Raw genomic sequence first — 17436 nt, 5'->3', positions numbered from 1 at the left:
TCTCGAACACAAATGGATACATCAATATCAATCAATATATACATATATGTACCTGAACATGAATATAACAAAAGTTTTATTTGTAAACAATAAAATAGCAAATATTTTGCTTATGAATCGAGATAAGAAAAAAGGAAAAAATTGGTATTAGAGTTACTAATTGGTAAGGATAGTCATACAAATAGTTGATATCATATTTGATACATCAATATCAATATATACATATATGTACCTGAACATGAATATAACAAAAGTTTTATTTGTAAACAATAAAATAGCAAATATTTTGCTTATGAATCGAGATAAGAAAAAAAGAAAAAATTGATATTAGAGTTACTAATTGGTAAGGATAGTCATACAAATAGTTGATATCATATTTGAAGAATTGGAGGAAAAAAAAGGTATTAGATGATAGGGAGGCATTGCCGCGTATGCGAAGGGTATTAAAGTAAAGTTTGACACTGAATGATTAGAAGGAGCTTTGAGGGGAAATCATTCAACATGTTTTTATTTTCCGTTTAGCATTGATCATTCAAATGTACAAATCAAACACCTAAAATGCTACCCATTCAACACTCACTGCTTAATCATATTAATTAGCATTAATCAAACACAACCTAAAAACTTTTCTTGAGATCAATTTGCATTCATTAACTTTCCACGCATAATACTTTTTATATTCATGAAATTATTTCCCACGAAACATTTATTTTTAAAAAGCTTATGTTGTCATATCGATGACATATATCATAACAAGAAGTCATCTAAGTTTAACAAAATTCATATGGTATAACATTTATATTTATATACTTCTAGTACTAGTGTATAAAAATTCTCCAACCCCTCATAATTAGAAAGAGTTATAAAAGATGTTAGTTCTGAAATGATAGGTTTTTTTTTTAACCTTTTTTAAATTAGGAATTACAAGAAATTACTCAAATTACACTTAATATAATAATGTATATCATAAACCTTTACCTTATTGATTTACATCATAATTTTTTATCTTTTAAAATATTTATACTACCACATCTACACCAATTACATTTATATAAACTTACATCGTTCGACTACTGCCACCAATATCTCCTCCATCATTAGACCACTGTCTTCGTTGTCATCGACACATTAAACGTGTACTTCGTTAGTATATATTTATTATTCCTATTATTTTTTTATTTTAAAGTACAAATTTCATATGGTATGTATACGATTACATCCCACGTTTAGTAAATTTATCCATCATTTCCCCAATTTATAAAGTTCTTACTAAAACACACTAAAAGAACTTGAAAAAATGGAGTTCATATGATCATTAGGTTAACAAATATCATCAACCACACATATTTTTGGTCCTTTTTTTCAAATTAAATATAGATGAAACCATCAGAAAGGGCCGGGCCATTGGCCCACAACTCCACAACCCACCCATATTCAAAAGTCTGGAAATCTTACCGTTACAAAAATTAACCTTTTTTCAAATTTCAAGCCGTTATCTTTCCTTGATTATAATCTCACAATTTCCATCATTTTTCCACTCAATTTCACTTGTTTTAAACAAACCCATAATTTTTATCTCCCAAAGAATTATAATCTTGAAAAAAGAATCCTGCTAGTTACATCAATGGCTCTCAGATCTTTGGATAACACATTGCCTCTATCCCCTGAACGCCCTAAAAAGACTCTTAAAGTGGCAAACTTGATGGCTAAATCGAAACCTAAACAGCCCGTAGACTCGACGGTTAATGATGAGAACAAAGCCCCCCCTTTGGATAGTGTTGTTGCTCCTGTCATTGATTCGGTTGATTATGTTTTGTCCGAATTTCTTAAGCCCATTTCTGACCCTGATGTTAAGTTCAAGGTAAAATATATGTTTTGTTGTGAATTTTTTAAAAACCCATATGTTTTTTGTGTATATGTAAAGTTAAAACCTTTTTGGATATTGATATTAAATTTTAGCCTTTTTGAGTAAAATGTTTATATGAATTTCTTGAAGAATCGGATTGTTATCAAGTACCCTGTTTTGGGTTTTTTTTGTAATTGAGACTTTTGTGCCATTTCTGCATTACCCATTTGAGAATCTGTGTTTTTCTTTCACAATATTTTATCTAAATATTACAGGGCCTAATGGAAGGGTTGGAGTCAAAAGATTGGCTGATGATTTGTGACTCGTTGAACGATGTTAGGCGGTTTGCTTTGTACCACACTGCGCTTTTGCTCCCGATCTTGTATGTAAAAAGGATGGTTTTTGTATTGTTTCTTAGTAAAAAGATGTGAAGTTTACTAATATTTGGTCATGTATGCATACAGAGAAAAGGTTGTGATGGTTTTAGTGAAATCAATGAAGAATCCAAGAAGTGCTTTGTGCAAGACTGCAATCATGGCTGCTTCTGATCTGTTTAAATCGTATGGTGATAAGTTGCTTGAGTTTACTGCCTCTGATGCTGTCGACCAAATGGTATGATCCGTTAGTTACATTATTACTTATATTATCGCCTAAAGTAGCTGAAATTACCAAAATACTACCTTTGAAAACTGATCGGGAATCTGGTTGTTTGATTGCCATAGATGCTTCAACTGCTGCTGAAAGCTTCTCAAGATAAAAAGTTTGTATGTGAAGAAGCCGAAAGAACACTGAACACAATGGTGGTGTCTACAACTCCTATCCCTTTACTTCACAAGCTCAAGGTGTATGTCAGCCATGGAAATATGAGAGTTAGAGCCAAAGCTGCTGTTTCAATCTCACATTGTGTCTCAAAGATGGTATGCATTATCACCTGCCTTTGGTTATTTATAGTGTCTTAAAAATGAAATTGCTATACCAGTATCTTATGTTTTTTTCCCTTAATTTTATGGTTTTTAGGAGATGGGAGAGATGAGAGAATACGGGCTCATTTCATTGATACAAATGTCTGCTGAATTGATGAAAGATAGACTCCCTGAAGCAAGAGAGGCGGCTCGAGGTATAGTGTTGTTGATTAACAAGGTGGTTAAGGAGGATGTCAGTGAAGAAGTTGAAGACTCGGAGAAATGGCAAAACTTCTGCCAATTGAATTTGTCAGCCATTGATGCATTGGCTATGGTCAAACTTGTTGCATCTCAGTAGCAGTTTATTTTTTATTTCTTTTTGTGTGTCGATTGACCATCATGCTGATAAAGATGGCAACTTTACTGTTTATGTAAGAGTGGTTTGCTCTTCATGCAAACTATTTTCAATCTAATTGAGTTACGAAATGCTTACAATCTATTATATTCAAAAGTTTTTAACTGTTGTTAAATTTTATCTAATAAACAACGTGTGTTTATGGTTAAATCCGAGTGCCTGAGATTGACCTTATACTGTATATCAAAATGACCTTCAGACTCTGTTCCTTAAAAGAGATTCAGTAATTTTCAAATGGCATTGCAGTCTGCCTTTATCTTTAACTACTTGTCCCATAGAAAATGAATAATCCATACATGGTGATCAGTTGCTTAAGTGCACTACATAAGGAACATATCCATGACTACTTTCATTCTCAACCATCTGAACCCATCTTGATGCCCCCACTTGGGGGGTCATAAACAAACATTACAAAGCTTGCAACTACTTGTAATGCTGTTGGCCAGATGGTTGCCATATTAGTTCTGTGATAACTTACTTTCACATAAACTAGCTGGAATAACCAAATTAGCTCTTAAGCACTAATCATTAATATTATTTACTCATTTCCATAGATGTATCATGCATATGAAGATGAGTGGTTTATTCTCAAAGAGTGGTTTGTTCTATAAATATCTTTCATATAGAAAGAACTGTTTGCCAAACATTCTATTCTATTTAAGCTGATATATAAGCAATACAACAGAGGCTGCTAAAGCCAATCACTGGCTACTATTCCTAAATCCTGGAAAGGAAAAAAAAGAAAAAAGAATTGGCCCATGAAAACAACAGCTACATCAATATGAATGCGTGTTTAGAACTTTTAGCTTTGTTCAATCAATATGCGCAATGCTGACTCCACCTCTGTAAGTGGTTGACCAACATAGAGCTGAAGTTGACCTTTCTTTACCACAACTACGTTCATAATCTGTGATTTAACTGCCTCTTCAAGCTCCTGAAAGAGTTTCAACAATTTTCATTATGTTATGCAGAGGATTATCTTAGAAAACCAATTGGTCATAGATTAACTGGCCACCATGTGACCACCCACCCTTTTACCCTTTTTTTCACGGATGAGGATCCCCTAAAGTTGAATATAACTTTACTAGTGAAGTTGGTTGAATCATGACTCTTGGATCAAAAATTAAAGGTCAAGATTCAAAAGTCATCTTTGAATCTTGACCCTTGATTTTAATCCAATGGACAAAATTCTCAACTTCATTGATAAAGTTGGTTTGAACTTAAAGGAACTCAATATTAGAGGTGGGGACAGACAAAGTGAACAGTCAGCTCAGACATATTACTTGACAGATCAAAATGAGCTCTAGTATAAGGAAAAAGGATTCCCTAAAGTTGCTTCAACTTTATCCTAGTATAATGGGTAGATCAAAGTCATCAAACATAACTCAGACTGACCCATTCATAAGTAAATGAGTTAAAAGTTTAAAACTGTCAGCCTTTTAGCCAGGGTTATGATTGTGAACCAATATTAGAGTGATTAAAAGGATCCCAAGAATCAAGACAACTTCAGGAAAGGAGAAATGGCTTCTAAATCTGTTATTCAAATGTTGAAACATAGTAGCATCCCCAACTTTACAAAATTTAGAATATTATTAAACGTAAGACAGAGTCCTAGTACTCACATTTGTAGGAATTGGTATGATGTTGGTGTAGAAGTCGCCTAGATCTTCAAAGAAGGATTCTAGAAGATAACAGAATTTCGTGGCATCATTGCGATCTTCAAAAGCAACAGTGTGAGATACCGCACTCTTAGTTTGAGAGGTACCCCTTAAAGTAAATAGTCCTGATGATTCTTCACTTTCGCCACTTTCACTCCCTCTTTGCATAAGGACAGCCTGGTAAAGAAAATGTTTTAGATCTAGGCCCCTTGAGGTAAAAACGCAAGCACTAAATATCCTTTCTTTCACATCATTATTTAAGAACGTTGTTTATATAACTTTTGTCCACATCAACATATGCTCTGAGAAAATCATGTGCAAAATATACATACCAGCACATAAGGGAGACTAGTCCACCAAAAATCAGTTTGTGTACTAGATTTATCTTCAATACTTCTTGCAGATTTTCTATATCCACCTTTTTTGCCCTTTAAACTGCCATTCTTATTAACAGCCTCTTGTTTGTTAGATACTGCAGTATTATCCTGACTAGTCTTACCAAAGCCTCGAGGTTTCCTTGTCTCCAGAGTGCTTGACTTTCCCAACTTCAGGGGGGTACTTGCTTGCTTATCATCTTTTGGCTTGATTGAGGTACCTATGTATTAAATAATCAATAATAAAAATAAATAAACATCTCTTTAGCTTATCACACTAGACAACTTAACAGCCGGTCAAAAGTAGTGAACAAGTCTCAACTCTTGACAAGGATAGGAATAAAACTCCATCTGTACTGCACATATTACTTCTCTTTCATTATGCCAGCTTTCCTCACGACATGATTGAACACAGAGAAGCATCTAACTAAAGGAGGCACTTTTCATCCAATTATCGGTCAATGGGTCGAGATTGATTACATTATTTCTAATAGGTCAAATGCATAAACTTGAAATACTTGGCTAACTTATAACACATCGAAATTGGCCAATTCGACTCAAAATGGAGATAACCTCATTAAAGGGGGCCATTGAACCCTTTTATGGATAAATGGACTGGCTGGATTAGATTAATTTCTAACAGGTCAAATGAGTAAGCTTGGAAAAGTTGGCTAATATGACAACGGTCAAAAGTGGCCCAAACTGGTCAACATACATATAAAATCATAAAGTGATTAACATACATGTAGCAAAGACATGAAAAGTATTCAACAAAAATCTGTGTTTAGCTTTTGAAATTTTTTTGTTACTCACAGTTACTCCTCCGTATACCCTCTTCTACACATAACTTCCATTCAGCTGCATAGATCAGAACGATTTATACTATTCAATAAAGAAATGAGAACCTAATTCGTGGTCAACCGAAACCCATGTAAAAGGCTGCCTGTTTGGAGGCATTGCACAACCCACATTTAGCCACCTCTATAAGTAATCTTGTATAGGGCTTTTTAGACAGATACCGGAATCCAAACTCATTACAAAAACAATAGCAAAGCATTCTACTAACAAAATGAAACTCAAATATGCCACATAGAACTTTATAAGAAATGTATTTCTAAGTTTAAACAAACCAGCTATCAAGTCAACATTAGTTGCTCTTGGTTCTTGCTCTTTATCATCATCCCTCCTAACACTAACTTCCAATCCTTTGTCACTAAGCAGGTCTAACTTCTTGTTGCTATCCAATGCATTAACTGCATCACCACTACTAATATTATCACTTATTGTCCCTCTACCATCTCTCTTATCCGGTTTCATCACCCCATCATTAGCATTAACACCATTTATCACCGTCCCATTATCCTTCATGCCACTAAATCCCTTCGGCATATCCCCTGAATCAACCGACGGACTTTTATACTTATACTTCTTTTTAAACATCAACGAACCAAACTGCTCACCTACATCCAATCCACCCTTATCCCGATCGTCACCAACATCGCCTTTCCCAGAAACCTTATTAGGCAACTTCTCGTAATCACCTTCAAACCTTTTCCTCAACTTCATTAACCTACCATCAACTTCTTTCTCCTTCACATTCTTCTCAATCAAATCAAAATTAGCTTCGTCATCGCCCTCGTCCACAACCCCTTTCCTCTTCGCATCTATCTTTTCTTGCTTCCTAGCTTCCCTCGCCATTTCTCGAATTTCAACAATCCTATCATTCATTTCACCCTCATTAAACAAAACAGCCCCACCCTCTTCCCTTTCCACTAAACCCCTATTACTAAAACCAACAAAGTTTCCGCCTTTATCACTCTTAACACTATCTTTCTCGATACCATCATCGCCATTTCGAATAAAGTTTCTATCTTTATCATCTTTATCATTTAATTCATTGAACCCAAATATCAAAACAGCAAATACAGTCTGAAAAACAAATGCACCAACTAAATACAAACCGATTTTAGCAAAAGACTTACCCTCAAAATTACTCACAATGCCATCGAAAAACCCACCATTACTAGTCCTTTCGGATACCGAAAACTGGTCAGCTTCAAAACCCAGTTCCTGAATCGCTTCTTCTGTATGTATATTCTGGGTTTTGGCGGGAAATTTGGGATCTGGGTAAGGTTTGTTTTCTAGGGTTTTGATGATTTTTTTACGGAGGTGATTAGTCCTTTTGTATCTTGATGGAAATGATGATGGTAAGGAAGATGATGATATGTGACTTTTCTTGGAGAGTGTATATGCCGCTGGAAAAGCGGTGGTGGTTGTTGTAACGGCGGCGATAGCTATGGTTCCGGCGGCACCCGCCATTGGGTTTTTGAATATTTTCTTGGCACACGAATGAAGGTTCCTATGTGTCATTGTTTATCTTTTTATTTTAATTTATTTTTATCTTTTTTTTAAAAGGTAATGTTTTGTGTATGATACAGTACTTTCCTTTAATTTGGGTTTTTGTTAAGCTAATTAAAATATGTACGAGTAGTAAGTAACTAACCATCTAATGTTATTTTTTGTCTATAGATTTTGGGTTTTAAACTCTCCGGTATATGGAGGAGGTGTTTTTACCCTTACTACATAACATTGTAGAGAGACTTTTTCAAGTTCTATTTAAGATAAAAGATAGAAAAATTCTTTCATTTTTGTAAGACATGAAGATAGAACTCTTTCTCTCTTCTAAGCAATGATGCTAACCATTTATCCAACCTTGATGGTAATGTAATATGTAAATTTTGAAATATATAGATGTCTAGGTCATCCTCAAATTATCTTTTTCCCTATATATATATATATACTAGCACGGTACCCGCGCTATGCAGCGGTGGTCGTGGCGGCGACGGTGTGATGGTTGGACGACTGTTGGTGGTGGAGCGGTGAGTTGTGTATATAATTGATGTAAAAGGTTAATGAACATATTTTAAATGATAAAGGACTGACAGTGTAATTTAATCATTAATGTTAAAAGGATAGTATATATGAAAGTATTTTAAGGGGTGTTAAGTGAAAATATTACATATTTTCAACATTACCAAAAATAAAAAGGGCTATTCTTTTTATAATACGAGCATGGTACCCGCGCAATGCGGCGGTGGTGGGGAAGAGAATCTGGTGGTGGCATTGATAGGGTTTTACTTTGCTAGAGACGAAAATGGTTGAAGGGCATAGTTGGTATATCACGTGAGAGGGTGCTTAGCAAGGGAGATTATTTAAGGGCATTTTTGTCTTATCAGGTTCTTAATTAAATTATGGGGGGAATCCAGTTTACTTTACAAGGTATTATATATATATATATATATATAGGGAGGGGTTAATGTAAGAACCACAAATATTGTGAGAACTAAAGGAATATACACGGAGGACTGAAAGGAATATACACGGAGGACTGAAAGTGAAAACTTAAGTAAACTAACCCCGTTAAGTGGTCTACATATCCACCAAACACCAAAAACCCCAATTTCCAAAATAAAAATTACGAGTACTTTCAATCTTGTAAACCAAAATCAAATTGCAATTTAAATCTCCACCACAAAATCACCATTTAAATCAAATCGGAAACCTCCACTGGAGTAACTTCATATCGTTTATCAATGAAGAAAAGGAAACTCAAAATTTCAAACACAAAACCTCGTAAGTAATTGTTTCTGTTGATTTATTTTGAATTAATCAAAATTATTCAATCATTTTTGTGTCGGTATTATAAACTATTATTTATAATCTATTTTTATCCATTTATTTAGGTAAAAATCTCAGAGTATACAGAAAAAATGACTCAGATGAGGTAGACATTATATCGCTAGGAAGTGATGATACAGAAACAACTAAAGAAGAAGAAGAAGTTGAAGGTAATATAAGATACGAAGTTGTTTCAGGTAACTATAATTTAGTTTTTAATTATATATTTTAGTTATTTTTTATTTAACTAATTTTTTTTCATGTTATACTAAGTATAAAATTTAGGATTTGAATAATGAGTGATATTTAATAGTAATTTTATACATTGATTTGAATATTAATGTTAGAGTAACTAAATTTAGGATTTGAATAATTAGTTGTTAATATGGATATTTAATAAAGCTATGAGTACCAAGACCAATGGCTTTAGTGAATGCTTGTTTGATAGAATCGATTTGATCTCCAATCCATCCCATCTTTTGAGCCTAATATTAATTGTGTTTTAAGTTTTAGCGGAATCAATTTTCACGCAGGTCTGTTACTAGAACCACAAGCTAGTTACTAGACTATGACGAAAACCGGGTCAACACATACTACAAGAGTACCAGACCAGGTTTGGCTAGGTACATCTTACAACCCACAATATACCTCAACCCATAGACCAAACCAGTTAGGACCAAAAACAGGGAGCCAACATATAAACGGGTTAGGTTGTGTCACTTTTCCACACTCTAAAATACCAGTTGGAAACGCTTGCATTGGCATTAGTAAATGCTAGCATTGCGGGTCAGAATTAGGCTGCCAAATAAACGACTTATTTGGGACTAAACTGAATAGGCTCAGAAACAGATCCAAAAAGTCTGAGACATGTCTCCTAACGGGTCAGAATTAGGCTGCCTCTCCCAACTTGACATTAGTAAATGCTAGCATTGCGGATAGTTTTAAACCAACCAACTATACGACTTATCATTTTTTTGACTAAACTGGATAGCGTCAAATACAGGTTCACATGATCCAGCATGTCTTGTAACAGGTCAGAAGTTAGGCTGCCACTCCCGACTTCCCATTAGTAAATGCTAACATTGTTGATACATTTAAACCAAACATACAAACTACTTGTTAAAAAAAACTACCTATATGGCTGGATAGGTTCATAAACAAGTCAAAACGGTCCAATATGTCTCATAACGGGTCACAATTTAGGCTGCTCTCCCGAGCGGGCGTTAGTTAATAGTTGTTTTTTCCTGTTTACTACATCAGTTAGTGGCATATAGGTCTTAGGGATTTGAATATAGGTATTTGAATATTTGGTATTTGCCGAATATGAATATTATCTCTTAGATTTGAATATACGTATTTAAGGGATTTGAATATAGGTTCTTGGCTTTGAATATTGGTATCTGTGGAATTTGAATATAGTTTTTAGATTTGAATATAGGTTTTAGATTTGAATATAGGTTCTTGACTTATGAAATTCGTGCCTTGTCCAGCGAATTCTGTTACTATGACCACGAATTCTGGTATTTGAATATTGGTATTTAATGTCATTAACGTGAATGCGTTGCTAGATCATCAAAATGGGGCTGTATATGATGTTTAAAGTCTGTTAATCAGTTTGACTTTTCTTTAAAAAGTAAGTCTATATGAGTAGCCTCGATTCCAATGAAATCGAGATTGGGTATTAGTATTCTTTGAGAATATTAGTTTTACATTCATACACTTTTTCTTGTCTCCTAGTTTTCTTAATTAGTTTTGAGTGAGTGATTGTTTTAAATTTTACATTTTGTTTCACAATTCATATACAGGTCAGCTAATTTTTTGGTATTTATTCAGTTTGAATATTAAGTTTGAATTTTGATATTTCATTTTGAATTTAATTCTTTCCTTGCAGCAACAACTGAAACAAAGAGTGACTCGGATACCGATTTTGTGGAAGATACTCCATCTCATATGGTTGACAAAAGGAATAGAAAGCAAAAGAAAGCAAGGGAAAAGGGAAGAGTGACAAGTGTTAGTTTCAAGATTAATCTTAAAGAAGGAAGTTCAAAGAAGAAGAAGCCTAGGAAAACTGCTAAAAAGACAAAGAATAAGGAAAAGGTTAAGAATAATATTACAGGTGTTTTAACATCTAGAATGGTTCCTTTTCAACTTGTTGCTATTTTAAGTAGTTTAACCACTATACAAAAACAACAGTTGACTGAAATAGGATTTGGAAGTTTGGTAGATTTTAAGATCAAGTACTTACCGATGAAATTAGCACAAGAATTAGTTGACAGATTAGATGCTGAGAATTGTGAAATGATGGTTGATGGTAAGTTGTTGAAAATTACAAAACAAAATGAACATGATATTTTAGGTTTTCCCATGGGAAGAGTAAAAGTGAAAGATTTTAAAAGGGCTGAAATGGGGACTAATACTTTAGTTTTGACATGGAAAATGAGATATCCAAATCCTAAATATATTCAGGTGACTGGGGTTAGAGAAATGATCGAAAATCAACCACAAGGAGGTTGGAATTACAAAATTGACATATTATTGTCGATTATTAGTATAATGTGTGAAGAAATAAGTTGTGGTATAGTGAATCAGAGAGTTTTGGGTTCAATAGATAGTGAAGATGATATAAGAAAGTTGGATTGGTGTGGATATTTGATTGAATGTTTGAAAAGATCAAAGAAGAAATGGGAAAAGGATAACCCAAACACACTGTAACATTCGTGATTTTGACCTGTTGACTATTTGTACAATTTAACTAATCATTTTTAGTTAGTAATATATTCGAGGTCATTTTTGGAGTTCAATTGTGTGCAATGTGCTTGTTGAGGTCAATTGGTCATTTTATCTAGTCATACGATGACATACGGTGTTTAATGAACTAGAACGTGAAACGGGTTATCCGTGGATCCGACCCGTGATCCACCCAAACTTATCCTACCCTATGTTTCTTTTCTTTCTTTTTTTTTCCATTCTTCCATTCATTTCCCTGTTTTTCTCTTTCTCTATTATTACAAGAACAAAAACACACACATCTCTCTCTCTCCCTCTAGAAATTCTTGCATCAAATCTTTGTTTCAAGTAACTTGTTGGTGGATTCAAGAGTTTTATCATCATCTTATCAAAATTTAGAGTTTCAAGTTGCAAGAATTATCCTTTTTGGGTCAAATTCGGATTTGGACCTTGGTGCAAGATTTGGTGAGTCAAATTCCCCTAGAATCACTTATTTTATGTTTGTAAACTTGATTATAGTCATAACTAACAAAACTTGGGTCAAAAATCGGGTCAAAACCCTAAAGAGGGCAAAATTAGGGTTTATGTTACTAAAATTAGGTCAACAAATGATTTGAGTCAAGATTGATGTTATGAATCAAGATTATGATGTGGGTTATGTTTAATGATGTTAAAATATGTTGATTTATGTATAAAAATGTGTCTTGGAGCTTCCTTAGTCGATCTTGAAGTCAAAAATCTGCCCAGTCGGAGCACGACCGCAGACAGACGCATCGTGCTTATGGCCGTGCTACGTGCCCAGTTCTTCCCGTACTGCAGACGCTCACACGGCCGACCGTGCAAGCGGTCGCACTCTTTCTGTCCTTCCTGAACGTTTTTGGTTCGATTATCAGTCGACTTTTAATGATCTAAAACTTGTTTATTGGTCTTATATTAACATATTAAGGTTAACAAAATTGGTTAAACACATTTCTAAACACTTTGATTTTCAAGTGGAATTTTGGTGCTAAGTCATTGAACCATGTCTAACCAAAACTCTTCATTTGTCATTTAAACGTTCTCGAATGACTTATAAAACATCTTTGGGGGAAATTGTGGTATAGTATAACTAGTATTGACCATGTCTTGTATTGTGACATATATTGTTAGGTTGTGGACTTTGGACGACCATTGGGCATTCGTAGCTTGATATTAACTTGCTATTGCCGATCAAGGTGAGTTTCGTAGCTCCCTACTCGTTTGAGATTCGGGCTGAAGAGTGTACAACCTTTGTGTGTTAACTTGTTTGTTTGTGCAATTATGTGTTTGCCTTGATTGATGACATAGTTCGATTGTGCATATGTTTGAGTGTCTTGAGTGATGACATTGTTTGATTGATGGATTTGTTGACGTGTAAACGCGTGGTCGTTATATGATTATTGTATGTGCATGTTTGGTTGATTATTAGGTTAGTTGTGTATATATGGAAGATGGTAATACATTCGAAAGGTTAGAGATGTAGTGGGAAGGCTGCGGGTGACCCTATATATAAGCATCAAAGGCCTTTCAAAAGTAGTATCATATGAAGTATATACACATAGTGTTTGTTTCTGGATGGACATTGATGGTCATGGTACAATTGAGTACAATGAAATACATTATGTGCAAGTGAGTACAATGAAGTACATTACGTGCAATTGAGTACAATGAGGTACATTACGTGCAATTGAGTACAATGAGGTATATTACGTGCAATTGAGTGCAATAGAGGGACATTGATAGACATGTTGGGCATTATAGAACTTGTTAGATACTTATTGATATCATTATTACTTGTTCTTGTTTACTAGGCGTATTCTAAATACCTTGCGTAGTTCATTATGTGAATCATATGTGAGGGTCATTGATGGACATTGATTGATTATGGATTGTTTGAGTATGATTGATTTATCCATGATTAGGATAGTTGTACATGCATGGAAGACGATGATACATTTAATGAGTTTCAGATGTGGTGGGAAGGCTGCGGGTGACCCTGTATACAAACATCTAAGATCCTTAAATGTAAAGTCGTATGAAATGTATGTGCATTGTGCATGCTTGAGTTGATGGACATGATGGATTTGATGACATTAAACGGGTACTTACGTACTTGATGACATTAAACGGGTACTTATGTACTTGATGACAATATCGATGACGATAGAGGGACAATGTGTGCATGTGCAATAAACGGGTGCTATACGTACTTGATGACAATTGGATGACATGAGAACAATTGAGGGACATTGATGGACATGTTTGACATTTTAGAACTTGATGGATATTTGTTGATGTCGACATTCTGTGTTCTTGTGCATTATGTGTGTTCTAGCTATGATATAATTGTGCAATGAATACATGTGGGTCCAGGTTGCGCTACGAGCCAACCTATATTGAGTACTTGTGCCTTTTAAGGGCTTACTGTAAGTGTGTTCCTTGTTGATTAGCTTTGTTCATATTGTGAATGGCTTTGGCATTAGATCCTCGTCATTCGCCCCTACGAACTCACCAACCTAGTGTTGACCTTGTTTAGTACACTTTTCAGGCAACCCTGTGAATCCAAGACGTGATGGTTGATGGATGCTTGCGCTAGAGTTTGGGCTTAGTCTTACATGGATCAAGGATTCATTTGCCCCTATTTGCATTATGCTTTATGTACTTGTTTGTTTATGATGGATTCACCGAATCCCTTTATTTTCATATAGTTCATCTTCTACTATAATCCTATGTATACGCTATATCTTTTCGGTAGTATTTTGAGCCTAGCTCGGGGTGTTACACAAATCGTATATGGGCCCCCTTATCTTCTTAGTGGTATGTTTTATTTTTGTATAACAAGTTGAAAATTTTCTTTTCATTTTAAATGATAATGAACTAACTATTTACATTTTACTATAGATATGGTATGCACAACAAATTACCAGACCTCAAAAACAAACTCCAGCAATTTTACATTGGACTTCTGATGAACTGAAACTTATTGAAACAACAGAATTAGCAGCCAAAAAGAATGCAGAACAAGAGAATGCAGAAGAACAGAATGAAGAACAAGAGACTGCAGAAGAACAGAATGTAGAACAAGAGAATGCAGAAGAACCGAATGAAGAACAAGAGAATGCAAAAGAACAGAATGAAGAACAAGAGAATGCAGAAGAACAGAATGCAGAAAACTATACTTATGTTCCACCCAATGTTGATTATTCTGATTGTATTCATCGCACAGGTTTGTATAAAGTTTTACTTTATTTGTGTAATGACAACTATAAAGTGGCAACATAAAAAGTTGGTAAAATCTTTTTGAGTATGAATTTAGGAATAAGCTTAGAGTATTTTGTTCTAGTTAGTGATTAACAGAAAGAATAAGGAGAAAAGGATAGGAAGGACTAGCCAAAAGTCCTAAATAAAAGTTTAGTTTTTTCTTAAGGTTTATATGATTATGAGTTTAAAAACTCGATTTGGATTATATGTTTACTCAAAAAAAAAAAAATGAAATTATAGTATTGAGTTTGAATAATCATTTTGTATATTAAATGGTATAGGTGAAAAAGAAGACATTCTAGGATGTAACAATAATACCAATGAGACTCATGAGGAAGAATTTGATTATAGAGGTCCAGCAGAAAATGAAGAAACATATGGGGCAAAGTTGAATATTAAAAAAGACTATTGCAGAGCAAAAGACCCTAGAGTGAAGAAGATGATAAGATTAATATTCACATTTGCCAATAAGATTAATATATTTCAAAACATATGTGTTACTAATAGTAACATTTTAATATTTTGACAATATAGGTTTTTTGTATGGGAATTGGCGAAGCATATCATTCTACTTGTGGATGGAATGAGGAGTTATTTGATTTAATGCGAATGGGATGGAATGACTTTCCTGGTGATCCAGATGTACTTAAAGAAGTTAATAAAGTAAAGAAAAAATGGCTTCAGTATCTTGATGTTCAAAAACAAAGATTAGAACATGCATTTGTAGCTGATGATGGAGATGATAATGCAGAAATGTCTGAAAATGAAGATCATGGTTCGGTGGATCTTGACAAAGACTCGTTTGAATTCAACCAAGGGAAGAATACTCCAAACAAAGACTTCAATTGTGATGAGGTACTGAAAGATATGGTGGTTGAAAAAAATGACAAGAATGAAAGTTTGAATGAGGCTGATGACAATGAAAGATTGGATGAGGCTGTTGAAAGGATGGTGGTTGAAAACAATCACAATACTCAAAGTTTGAATGAGGATAACGGTGGTTGAAAACAATCACAATACTCAAAGTTTGAATGAGGATAATTCTACAGAAGCAAGGCTTGAAAATGCTACAATTTGGGTGGATTCTGATAATCATAACAAATCTCAAGATTCACTAACAGATTCTCAAATGTTGAAAGTTTCCGACTGGGCTTCTCAACAGTTGAAGAGGTTAAGATCTAATCTTCAGAATAAAGATGAAGATCAAATTAACAACTCACAAACATGGAGTCAAATCCTTCAAGATCCTGTGTTGCTTGATAATTTGGAAAAGACATCTTTGGAAATTGCTAGAATAAGAAAGGAATTCAGTTTGGTTTTTTCAGCAGTAGTCAGAGAAGCTAGATTATCATATTCAAGCGGATGATGATAGTCCATAGTATAATATAAAGCTTTAATGTTTTAACGTATAATAGTACTAAATTACCATCTGATGAAACCAACAATGTCTTTGGGAGTGTATTTTAAATCAAAACATGTAGTATGTTAGCTACACATTAGAGTTGATTTTCTTGATATGCAGAAACGCCAACATTTGAAGAGAGCCTTTGGATTGATGTTTCATACTTGTGCTACTTTCTTGGGGAGTTGGAAACACACTGACACCGCTGACCTCTGCACCAAACAGATTGCCCTGTTGCTTCTTTTGACTTTGCACGATTTAGGACACAAATTGCCAAAACTTAAAGAAGTCAATATAAACAAGAAGTGTGTTGGTGAATGATCAAACTTGTACAACTACTTCATTATTCATATATGTACATTCTTTAACCAACATAAATTGTCAACTCACATTTGAAACACATACAAATAGGGCTGCTGAAAGTACAAATCAGTAGATTGACTCTTTGTAACCCGGATGATCTTAAGTTCAATCATAGTCATCAATACTCGGTTGCAAAAAAAGGTTGTTCCCGCAGCAACACGCGGCGAAACCAACTAGTTATATAATAAAAAACTTGAGAGTTATGAATGTGGACAACCACATTATAATGATTTCACAACAAAAATGTGGTTTTTCCTTTGACAGAATGAAGGAGAATAGGGAAGGAATCAAGGAAAGAGACAAAAGGGAGTGGAAAGTATCATGATACCTTCACGTGGAAGGCACCTGAGGGAGTTGATGGGTGGGATATGATAATCGTTAGTGATAAGGGTCAAACATGAACAAGGATTGTCACTCTCAGTTTGAAAGCTAAAGGATAAAAGTTCATAAAACCAGATTTTTAGTTTGGTCAATTTATGTTGGTTAGTCTAACTATAAGTATAAAATAAAATAACTTGAATGGCATGTTTCGAGCTTGGTGTCTGTTAAACACTATACCTCTAAGTCATAGAGTAGAAAATGGGTACATTATATATATATACTAAAAACTTATACAAATGAACAAGTACTTTATGCGTGAAATATACAAGCATTTAAAGCACATCCTTATTTTAACCAAATTTCGTTTTAGCCCCCTAAATTTTAACCAAATTTCGTTTTAACCCTTAAAATTTTTATTTATTTAACTTTTATCCCACATCAAAGTTTTCGCTTTCATTTTCGTGACACTAA

The 17436-nt window shown here is 34.2% G+C and overlaps 3 protein-coding genes across 6 annotated transcripts; 2 read left to right on the top strand and 1 right to left on the bottom strand.

Moving 5' to 3' along the window:
* Positions 1 to 1546: 1546 nt before the first annotated feature.
* Positions 1547 to 3234, top strand: LOC122600982 (TOG array regulator of axonemal microtubules protein 1). Its single transcript, XM_043773761.1, has 5 exons — positions 1547 to 1861; positions 2122 to 2228; positions 2311 to 2458; positions 2569 to 2763; positions 2864 to 3234. Exons 1-5 carry the CDS (start codon positions 1625 to 1627, stop codon positions 3104 to 3106), a joined length of 930 nt encoding a protein of 309 aa, XP_043629696.1. The 5' UTR covers positions 1547 to 1624; the 3' UTR covers positions 3107 to 3234.
* A 491-nt stretch (positions 3235 to 3725) lies between these two features.
* On the bottom strand, positions 3726 to 7565 carry LOC122601683. Its single transcript, XM_043774424.1, has 4 exons — positions 6326 to 7565; positions 5154 to 5416; positions 4786 to 4998; positions 3726 to 4097 (listed from the first exon to the last, which is right to left on the bottom strand). Exons 1-4 carry the CDS (start codon positions 7563 to 7565, stop codon positions 3966 to 3968), a joined length of 1848 nt encoding a protein of 615 aa, XP_043630359.1. The 3' UTR covers positions 3726 to 3965.
* Positions 7566 to 8664: 1099 nt separating this feature from the next.
* On the top strand, positions 8665 to 15565 carry LOC122602356 (transcription factor TBF1-like). 4 transcript variants are annotated; one of them, XM_043775055.1, is made up of 5 exons: positions 8665 to 8828; positions 8939 to 9070; positions 10765 to 10970; positions 14520 to 14844; positions 15414 to 15565. In XM_043775055.1, the coding sequence occupies exons 1-5, from the start codon at positions 8789 to 8791 to the stop codon at positions 15464 to 15466; spliced, it is 756 nt and encodes a 251-aa protein (XP_043630990.1). In that variant the 5' UTR covers positions 8665 to 8788; the 3' UTR covers positions 15467 to 15565. The 4 variants fall into 4 exon arrangements, with proteins under 4 accessions (XP_043630990.1, XP_043630989.1, XP_043630987.1 ...); XM_043775054.1 differs by lacking the exon at positions 15414 to 15565 and having other exon boundaries at positions 14520 to 14915; XM_043775052.1 differs by lacking the exons at positions 14520 to 14844; positions 15414 to 15565 and having other exon boundaries at positions 8939 to 9043; positions 10765 to 11674.
* Positions 15566 to 17436: the final 1871 nt, after the last annotated feature.

The sequence above is a fragment of the Erigeron canadensis genome, chromosome 5, assembly GCF_010389155.1.
Source record: "Erigeron canadensis isolate Cc75 chromosome 5, C_canadensis_v1, whole genome shotgun sequence".
NCBI classification, from domain to species: domain Eukaryota; kingdom Viridiplantae; phylum Streptophyta; class Magnoliopsida; order Asterales; family Asteraceae; genus Erigeron; species Erigeron canadensis.
The sequence above is the reverse complement of the archived record's forward strand: the minus strand, read 5'-3'. Positions and strand labels throughout refer to the sequence as shown.

Bases quoted from the DNA above. Each gene is read 5' to 3' on its own strand.
- LOC122600982 (XM_043773761.1), top strand. From the start codon at position 1,625: ATGGCTCTCAGATCTTTGGATAACACATTGCCTCTATCCCCTGAACGC. The intron at 2,229-2,310 runs GTATGTAAAAAG...GTATGCATACAG, and splicing joins GCGCTTTTGCTCCCGATCTT to AGAAAAGGTTGTGATGGTTT. The intron at 2,459-2,568 runs GTATGATCCGTT...TGATTGCCATAG, and splicing joins CTGATGCTGTCGACCAAATG to ATGCTTCAACTGCTGCTGAA.
- LOC122602356 (XM_043775051.1), top strand. From the start codon at position 8,789: ATGAAGAAAAGGAAACTCAAAATTTCAAACACAAAACCTC. The intron at 8,829-8,938 runs GTAAGTAATTGT...CCATTTATTTAG, and splicing joins AATTTCAAACACAAAACCTC to GTAAAAATCTCAGAGTATAC. The intron at 9,071-10,764 runs GTAACTATAATT...CTTTCCTTGCAG, and splicing joins AAGATACGAAGTTGTTTCAG to CAACAACTGAAACAAAGAGT.
- LOC122601683 (XM_043774424.1), bottom strand. From the start codon at position 7,565: ATGACACATAGGAACCTTCATTCGTGTGCCAAGAAAATATTCAAAAAC. The intron at 5,417-6,325 runs GTTTGTTTAAAC...TTTAATACATAG, and splicing joins TAATGTTGACTTGATAGCTG to GTACCTCAATCAAGCCAAAA. The intron at 4,098-4,785 runs GTGAGTACTAGG...AAACTCTTTCAG, and splicing joins TCATACCAATTCCTACAAAT to GAGCTTGAAGAGGCAGTTAA.